Source organism: Leopardus geoffroyi, chromosome D4, assembly GCF_018350155.1.
Source record: "Leopardus geoffroyi isolate Oge1 chromosome D4, O.geoffroyi_Oge1_pat1.0, whole genome shotgun sequence".
NCBI classification, from domain to species: Eukaryota; Metazoa; Chordata; class Mammalia; order Carnivora; family Felidae; genus Leopardus; species Leopardus geoffroyi.
The window spans coordinates 82708493-82718108 of NC_059342.1; the positions used below are offsets into that span (position 1 = coordinate 82708493).

At 56.8% G+C, this 9616-nt stretch overlaps 1 protein-coding gene across 11 annotated transcripts in view; it reads right to left on the bottom strand.

Annotated features, from left to right (window-relative positions):
- Window positions 1-500: 500 nt before the first annotated feature.
- The window catches only part of DENND1A (DENN domain containing 1A), a 512085-nt gene continuing 502969 nt past the window's right edge, over window positions 501-9616 (bottom strand). For 8 of the 11 annotated variants that reach the window (XM_045470412.1, XM_045470408.1, XM_045470411.1 and 5 more), the window contains 3 exons: window positions 7040-7168; window positions 4072-4330; window positions 501-2921 (listed from right to left, as the gene is read on the bottom strand). In XM_045470412.1, the coding sequence (XP_045326368.1) occupies window positions 1731-2921; window positions 4072-4330; window positions 7040-7168 (1579 nt within the window). In that variant the 3' untranslated portion in view covers window positions 501-1730. Of the gene's footprint in view, window positions 2922-4071; window positions 4331-4692; window positions 6745-7039; window positions 7169-9616 lie in introns of those variants that run through there. The other 3 variants (XM_045470416.1, XM_045470415.1, XM_045470419.1) reach the window with 2 other exon arrangements.

Here is a 9616-nt window from a genome sequence, read left to right on the forward strand (position 1 = left end):
CCCTCATCTCACACTTTGTCTCCGACGGGGCTTGGGGGGCCGCCCGGGGTGGGTGGGCGGATCTGGAACCGGTGCGGAAACACCTGAGAATCCTGGAGGTGCCCATGTGCCCAGACACCACGTGGCTCCCTTGCCACCTCAGCGGGCTGAGAACACACAGAGATTGAGAGAGAGAGAGAGAGAGAGAGAGAGAGAGAGACAGAGGGAGGACTTGCCCAGGGGGCCATGACCGGCTCAGGAAGGGGCTGTGCGCCAGCAGCTCCTCGCACCTGGTGTCCAAGAAACTCCGGGCCAGCCCTCCCGGCCTCACGGACCCACACAGGGTCCCTCAGACGTTGACAAGGCTCCTTGGGGTTCCGGGGGCCTCCAGGAGCCCCTGGCCCTGTCAGACACCTCTGAGACTGTGTGTCTGACCATTCACAAATAGGAAATGAGAAATCAGGTCAAAATGCTCACAATTTCCTGCATGTCTCAGATGGTTGTTTTCTTAAATGGTTGGGCCGTATTTTAACTCGGTTTATTGAAACTAGTCAATTTTAAGAATCGTCAAATCAATAAAGTAGAAAGGAAAAGATAGATAAAAGAAACAATAACAAAACATTTCAATTTAGCTTTGGTGACGTTGGCCTCAGGAATTTCTACGCTATGTGGGCGGGGGAGGGGGTGGCTCCTGGCCCTTCTCTGGCCTCCAGGCTGCAAGAAGCCAAGTTCGTGCACTCCCCCAGGGCCTGGAGAAGGGCTCAGAGCCCCTGCCCATTCCTGAACAGCAGCTGGGACTCTTGCATCAGTCTGTGGCATTCAGCTTGGCTTCCCAGTTGGGATCTGGGTGCCTGCTTCTCAGCTCTTCCCCCGAGGTCCCACGCGACAAGAAGCTGGGCCCCATTTCAGTACATACTAGAGGCAGAGCACAGGACGGCAGCCCAACTCCTCCGGATGCACTCAGTGTACCTGTTGCTATTTTCTCTTCTACGAATCAAGAGTTGCTGGTGCTCCCAGCCCCCACGCAGGGCTGGCTGCGACTGTGTTTGGCTGTCAGAGGGTTCCCAAGGATCCCTCAGCCCCAAATCCCTCCCAAGCCAGAAACAACTGAAGGTTGGGGTTGGGTGAAGACTCAACAAAGAAAGAACGAGTGAGGGTATTGCTAGAGAGGGTTGTAAATGCCCTTCCAGGTAGGCAGGCTCTCCAGCCCGGGAGGGGGGCTCCTTACTCCAAACTCCAGACCACATGTGTCTGGTATAGACGAGCTCACACCGAGGCCACCACCGATGCCTGTGCTGGTTCCTGCGGGGGTGTGCAGGGCCGGGCTGTGGCTGGGGCAAGAGAACAGGGCTGGGGAGGGGAGGCCTTGTGGAGCCCTGGGGCTCCCGGCGGGAGGTTTCCAGGGGGACGGCGGGTAGGACTTGGTCTGGGGCAGTCATTCGCCCAGCTGACCTCTTTAGTGCAAAACCTAATCAAGGGTGCAGGGGAGGGGTGATGGCAGGGCTACTGGGGTGGGCGCCCAGGAGCTGGGTCCATTCCCAGGCCAGAACTGGCACCATCTGCTAGCGGCCAGACCTCAGAGATGGGTGGCGTGGAGGGGAGAGGGGCGGCAGAAAGGGGACCCATCCCTTCCCACTGGCAGAACCTGGGCGGAAACAGAACAGCAGGGGAAGCGGGGCCGGCCAGCCTCGGAGCACAGCGGCGGGCAGCACAGCGCGTGGCCCGGCTTGCCCTCGCTCTCGGCGCCTGGCTCACTCGAAGGTCTCCCACTGCTTCCTGAGCTGCTCTACTGAGCCTGGGGCCGGGGCCGGGCTCACATCTTGCTTGGTTTTCCGTAACAAATCCTCAAAGGGGTCTCTGGCCTCTTGAGGAGCAGAGGGCTGCAGTGCTGGCTCCAGGCCCTGTGGGGGTCTGGGAGGAAGGAGGGGGGCTTCTCCGGGCCTCAGGGCCAGCCCCTGCTTGGCCTCAGCGGCCCTGGCACTTGAGCGGGCCAGGGGCAATGTTCGGATCCTTGAAGGGGCGACCATTGGGGGGCCCAGGGGCTGCAGGGGACTGGTGTGGGCACCCATGGGCATCTGGCCGAAGAGGTTAGGCATGGAGAGGGCAGACAGGTTGGGCTGAGATCTATGTGGGACACAGAAGCCAGAACTGGACAGCAGGAGGCTGGGGGCAAAAGCTGGCCCCAGGGGAGGAGGGGCCCCAAAAGGCCCGGCTGGTGTGGAGACCAGGGGCATGGCGGGCAGAGCCGCTGGCACGGTTGGCACAAAGGGATTGAGCGATGGCTGTGGAAATGGGGTGGGGGTCCCTGTTGGGGGGAAGCTGAACTGGGGTGTGAATGAGGTGGCTACATTTGGGGCTGAAGGTCCTGGTGGAAGGGTACTGCCTGGCCAGGCTGTGTTAAGTGGGTCCAGGAGGGCCAGCAGGGCGTCACCACTTGTGCCTGCAGCCCCTGGGGCCAGGCTGAGCGGCTGCAGTGGTTCAGTGGGTCCTTGGCGGGCGGCGCTGGGGAGGAGCCCGGGGAACGGGGCTGGACTCAGAGGGGCTCGCCTTTCCCACTCAGCCTGCGGCCGCTCTGAGAAGTCCCCGAGGGCGGCGCTGGCCGCCTGAAGTTTGGCCGGGCGGGCAGTGGGGGGCGGAGGCACGATGCCCAACTCCGGGGTCTTCCTGCCCTGAGGCCGGGGGATGGTAATGCTGCCCGGAGTGGGGGTGGGCGCCTCCTCCTTGTCACTGGGGTTCAGGATGCTGTCCTGGGCCGGTGGCCTGCGGGGCAGAGCCAGGGAGCTCCCAAGCAGGGATGAGGGCTTCTCAGGGGAGCTGGCCGGGAGCTTGCTGGGGATGGCCATGTCGTCCTGGCCCAGGCTCCAGAGCTTGTTGTACGGGTGGGTGAGCTTCAAGGCCACTGGCATCCCGCGGCTCCTGTCACTCCTGCTCAGATCCAGCCTCTGTTGGAGAGAAAGAGGGAGGCAGTGACCAGAGACTGACCTGGACAGACTGGAAGGCAGCACATATCCATCCCCGTGCCCCTCCCGTGTGCCGGGTGGGCGCTGAGACTGGGATCCCAGGCGTGTGGCCGATCGGGTCCCTGGGACTCAGAGCAGCCGGGCCCAGGGCACCAGCAGAGAGCCCGGGTCTGTCCGGACGCCAAGCCCAGGCTTCTCTGTTTTCCTCTTTTCCGACTCCAAGTCAGGCTTTTTTCTCACCGCACAAAGGGATTCCAGAGAAAGCCCTTGTCCTCTTACGTCAGTGTCGCCAAGCAGTTTTAGGAAAATGACTCCATTTATTGACTGTCTACTGGCTGGGCCTTTTTTACTTTTCAAAGCATGTGGGCACTTTTAATCACCTGTGAGCTTGAAGGTGAGTGAGGCACGGGGTCTGAGCAAAGGTTTCTTCCCTGGCTGGCAGGAAAACAGGACTGGGCTCATGTCCCGGCTCTGCCACTCACAAGCAACACTACCTGGGCGCCACTTCCCCTCTCTTGGCCCGGACTTGGTCCTCAGCGGCAGGGGAACAGGGGACTCCCTGCAGGAGGGTGCGCTCGAATCACTGGACCCACGGGAGCTCTTGTCAGTTCCACAGACCCAGAGACTCAGCAGCCTCCACTTGCAAGTGGGGAGACAGGCGCAGAGAGGGGATGAGACAGATTGGAAGTCGCGATGGCGGATCAGCGGTCCCATGCAAATAATCCGGAATCCAGGAATTCTGATCCAAAGGTTCTCCAAGGAGACTTGATGGGCACGGGAGCACGCCCACTTGGATCAGGGGTCAAAGCCCCGCCTGGGGGTGGGGCTGGGGTCCTGGGAGAGTGGAGCACCAGCACACCCCTGTCTGATGCACAAATGGTAGTGAGGGGTAGATTTCCACCAGGCATAGCATCTTCTACGGTGATCGCTGTGAGGGTGGCTCACTGGCTGTTGGCCGGGCTGTTGGCCCGCCCGGCAGGGTTTGCAGTCAGACTGACCCTGAGCATCGGCCGAGGACCCTGGAAAAGTCACTGTTTCTCCCTTGGTCTCCTTCGCTGTCACACGGGGGTATCTGCCTCGTGTGTGGAAGGCACCGGCCCTGACAGGTACCCACCCCACCCCGGTATCATACCTGATAGTCAAAGGTTCCTGGCTGCTCCCTCAGGTCTTTGGGGGTCCGAAGGTCCTCCAAGCTCTTGGCCTGGCCCAGTGGCTGCAGCGGGACATCCATGTCCAGGTTGTTGAAGACATCTTCCAGGAGGTCGATGCTGGCAGCTCGGTCAGGTGGAGCTGGGGCAGGGCCCGTGGGCTCCCGCACTCGCTGCTCTGGGCTCTCTGCCTCGTCACCTTCTGCGCTGTCTGACTCCTTGAGTGTCCGATATGGCTGAGGCCTGGGAGGAGGCAGAGCAGGCTGGATCCTCCCGCCCAGAGCCTCCACGGGAGGAGCCAGCAGCCCCCACCCCCAGGAAGAGTACACCCGGGAGGCCTGGGGACAGGTGAGTGTCCTGGGGTCCCCGTGAGTGCCGGAGTCTGGGCACTGGCAATCTGACAGACCTGGGGCTGAATTTGGGTTCTGTTGTTTATTGTGGGACCCTGGGCAAATTGCTTTGGCTCTAATTTGCACGAAGGAGACCCACTTAGTTCCTCTGAAAACCACAGGACCCACCATATGACTGGGGAGGGGGCTTGCAAGCCATCCAGACGAGGCATGAGGAACGGGACGTGATTAGAAAGGGAACAGGCAGCCTGCCCATTCCTCCCCGTGGCTCATGGGGAACTGAGCTGGGAGAAATTCTCCCCCCGCATAACTACCCAGCATGCCTCGGGACCCTCAGGAATAACTGTCTGGGCCTCAGCCTGTGCTGACCTCTGTTCTAGCTCTGGTCTTGCCATCACTTGCTGTCGGACCTTGGGCAAGTCTCTTAACCTCTCTGAACCTCAGCCTCTTCCCCATTCCAGAGTGTATCTCCCTTGCTGGTGGTGGTGGTGGTTATGTGAACTACCTACCACGGTGCCTGGCAAATGGCAGGCACAGAGGCTGTTAACAGCCTTCTGTGCGTTTGACTCAGGCATAGGTGACGAAAGGTTTCTCTGACTTTCCTTTTTCACAAGCCTCAGCCCCCAGGGCACCACTGGGTACATGGACAACGGTGCCCGGATAAACCCTGACTTGACTCTAGTGAAGACCAGGACAGAGGCTAGGGCTGGCTCTGTCCCCTGTGTCTCAGCAGAAACCGCTCACGGCTCTGGTAAAGTGGGGGAAGGGCGCCACCTGCTGGTCCCAAAGTCACACTTGTAGGAACCAGGGTAGGGAACCGACAGCAGAGAGAGGGCTCAGCAGTCAGGAGGACTCCATCAGCCTTTAGTATCTTGCTGAAGTTCAGAGAGGCTAAGTAACTCACCCTAGGTCACAGAGCAAATGGTAGCAATGGATGCCGAGTTGGAGAGACTTCAAAAGTTTCCACTGACTCTGAGCCATCTGACCAAGGAATTAAAGACCTTTTAACCAAGCTTGAACACAGCCAAGGGGTAAAGAAAAGTCAATGTGCTCCTTACACTTAAGGAAGGAAATAGTATTCTTTAAAAAGAAACCATTTTATTTGGACTTACGGTAGGCCAGTTCCTTGCCTTTCCTGTGTGACTTATTTTTATTTATTTTTACTCCAGTATAGTTAACTTATGAGCCAGTTCCTGTTTAATAACACACACTACACACAAGAACCTCTACTTTTCTTAGGTCATGGCCAAAGGAGTGAGCGCTATTCACTATTTAAATAATTAAGGCATCAATTAATTTAAAAAGAACGAGACCCCCACACTCTGTGGTGGGGGGTCCTTGGACAGCACTCAGGCAGGGCGTTTTTATCTGCAAGGTGATTTTGAGTTGATTATGTGGATGAACAGGTCTTATTCCAATGGTTCTACCTTTATTTTAACTAACAGTAGAGATAATAATTGACACATTAGGCCTATGATATTAGAGATATTATTGCTGAGGAGGTTCGTTTTTTGAAGTTTTGACAGAAAAATTTTAAAGAAAAAGATTCAAGGTACAGAAAAGGTGGCCTGTGAAACTTGGGCAACACTGACTTAGGCCACCACTTTCTAAGTGAGGACAACGGGAGGGGACTGACTTGCTTGTGGTCACAGGTGAGCTGGTGGCAGAACCCTGCTACCCCAGGGAGCGATGGTAGGAGCAGAAGTTGTGGGTTTATCAGGTGCCCTGAGCAGCTCACAGGCCTGGCTCAGGGGAAGGGACTGGGACGGGCTGGAGGGGAAGAATCCCTTCTTCCCTAAGATGGTTTTAATAGCTCACTGCCTAGAGGCTGGTCGTGGCCCCGTGGGTGTTCAGCAAAGGGCAGCTCCCTTCTCTAAAAGGCTCCCATTAAAAACATTACAACTTCGTTAACAAACGCAGACAAAAGCTGTCCCTCTGCTTGAGCCCAGCTGGGAAAAACTCGTGGGTAGAAGGGCAAGAACTGGTAAAGAAGGGGTAACTACCGAAGCTTGACACTGGGCGGTGGCTGGGTTGTGGGCGAACCTTCTTTTTTCTTTCTAAGTTGCAATTTATAATTAGCATGAGGCACAGGCGATAAGCAGCGATGATATAAATTATCTTAAAGTCAGGCAGATCGATACAACATTTGGATCTGTCAGCAATAACATATATGCTCCATATCAATACGTGTTTTTTCTTTTAAGGTTAAAATCTGACCCTCCGTCTCCGTAGTTTTCCGAGATGTGCTGAGCTGGAGGAGGACCCAGGCATCCACAACCACTTCCATTAACGGTCAAGTGCAGTCTCCTGGGTAAGGGACAGAGACTCATGCTCCCGTCTCACACCTGTCGGCCCTGCCACCCCCCCCGTCACCTCACTCCTCACCACCGAGCCCACGGGGCTGGCAGAACGAACACCCTGGGCAGAGGCACACACGGGGGACACTCACTCACCCCACGTGGTGGCACAGGGGCACCGGAAGGCAGTGGCTCCAGACAGCCCTCCCCGCACACAAGGGCAAGCAGCACTGGCCCCCCTCCCCCACGCGGCCCAGGAGAGTCACCAAGCAGAGCTCAGGGAAATGGAAGAAGGAAGGAGAGACCATTCAAAGGGAGCGGAGAAGAAAAAGCTTTCGGTGAAGCCAGAGCTCGGGCCCTCTTCCCGCTGGCATTCATCGTCAGAGGAGTCTTCGGAGAGGAAGACCGCATAGTGTCGCAAGGGCTTTACCAGGCTGGGGCAGAGGAAGACAAGAGAGAAGAGGCAGTTAGGAGGCACCCTCAGAACTCCATGTGGCCGGTGGGAGGGGGGCGTCTGCGTTCGGCGCCTGGCCCCCGCCTCCCCCTGCCAACCTGGGGTAGAGGCTCCCTGGAGAAGGCCAGAGGGCGCTGGAGGCCTGACCGGTCCCCCAAGGTGAGGAAGCTGGTCCCGAACAGAAAAGAAACCGTGAGTTTGCCATAGGTGTCGAGAGCCTTAAACACGGATCCAGCCACCTATGACCTCGCAACCCCACGTCTGTCTAGAAAACCCTAAATGTAGCAAAGAAGGACACACAAAGACATTCACTGCTGCCATGCTGAGGATATCAAAACACGGGACATCTTAAACTTCCAGCAATAGGAGTCTGCTGGAGTGAATTATGGTACAGTTGGCTGAATATTACCCACCCATCAACTATAGTGTGCCTAAGAAAGAAGAATCTAAAAGCCAGGATGCAGAATTGTAATTGCACTGCATTCTCTCGCAGCTACTTACGGGAAACCGCACAGAAAAAAGACTGGAAAGGGATGTACCTAAATGTCCACAAAATGTAGCGGGATTAGGGGCGAATCCCCCCCCCCCCCCCCACACACACACACACTGCCTCTTTTTATTTTTCTGTGTCTTCTACACTTTCTTCAACGTGCATACCTACTTCAATAATCAGGGAAAAATAAAAATAGAAAGTTAAAGAAGAAAGTGAGCCACGTGGAGGGGCCCTGGCTAGAAGGCCCTTTTCTGATTAGCGGCTGCTCTCTGGAGTCTCCCTCACATGCCTCTTCAGAGAGTCTTTTTCATCTGTGATGTGGAAATTAAATATTCATTGTTATAAAAAATACATCTCCCTTGTCAGCCACCTGTGAGCTCTACCTCTATAAACACAAACACTACGCAGCCCCGAGAAAGTCCGCGTGGCTGCCATGAATTATACACTGACCAGGGCCCGGGAGAGGTGCGGGCCTGGGAGAGGGGGAGCTGGGCCGGACAGACCCGGGGTCACATCTGGGCGCCACACACCGGGCTGGGCATGCTCAGATACCAGTGAGGCGGGCAGAGGTGAAGTTCGGGGGACGATGGAGCAGGGAGCATAGGGGTGCCTGGGTGGGGGGCAGTCTCCTCTCCAACACCCCCAGCCAGAGCTGGCTCCTTTCTCTGCTTTCCTTTTTTTTTTTTTTTTTTTAATTTTTTTGATGTTTATTTATTTTTGAGACAGAGAGAGACAGAGCATGAGCAGGGGAGGGGCAGAGAGAGAGAGGCAGACACAGAATCTGAAGCAGGCTCCAGGCTCTGAGCTGTCAGCACAGAGCCTGACGCGAGGCTCGAACCCGTAAACCACGAGATCATGACCTGAGCCAAAGTCGGAGGCTTAACGGACTGAGCCGCCTAGGCACCCCTCCTTTCTCTGTTTTCTGATGCATTTCTTTCCAGGTTTCCTTTCATAAAAAGGCACCGTGTCCATAAGAGTGAATGGGAACCACACCGGAGGGTCCGTGATGGACAGCAGCTATTCCTGGTGGACCAGGAGAGCAGGCTGGGCTGTGATTTGCCACCGCCAGTGCTGAGGCAGTTGTCACCAAGAATATGCTATTCTTTTAAAAGGAGAACCCAGGGCTGGCTCCCAGAGCTGCAGAGCTCCCCGGCACTCGCATACCCAAACCCCCTCACTCCTTGCGTCATCCTTGGAAGTTAGGCAGGCTAAGCGGTTTGTCCTCATACTGAGGTGGAGACCGAGGCTCCCAGAGGGGAAGCCACTTGCCCAGGGCCACACGCAGGGAGGTGGCGGGTCGCTGGGCTCTTCCCCTTGCCCAGGCTGCCTGCCTGGGTGTCAGGGACTTGTCCTTCCCAGACCAGAGATAGCATCAGCCTAGGTGGGGTGTTCTCCTCCGGACTCAGGACAGAGGGCAAGAAGATGTGATTCACAGAAACGAGGCCACGCAGCTCCTGCCACACCCACTGGGACATAAAACAAGGCACAGATGGGCCACCCCACACAGCCACTGGAATCCTGCTCTGATTCACCAACTCAGCCTTGTCACTCTCCCGCTGGACACCTGCAAATCTACGACACTGCAGAGCAATTCTGAGGCAGCTGGTTGTGTGGTGAGTAGACCCAGTAAGTGTTAAGAATAATAACATCCAGGTATTCACAGGATGATTTACTCAACTGTTTAAATCCAGCACCGGACGGCTCTCCTGAGCAGGTGAGGAGGGGTGGAGGGTGGAGAGGAGGGTGGCCTCCTGCTCCACTCTGGGGAGCTCTGGAATGTGCTGGGTGGGCAGGGGTGAGGGCTGCAGGGAGGCACTGCCCAGCGCCAGCTGCAGGCAGGATAAACACCACGCTGTCCGCCTGAGCCTGTCCACCCCTGCAGCCTCCTCCTGCCGCCCCCCTACACGCCCCGCAGACCTCCGTGACATCTTTTCC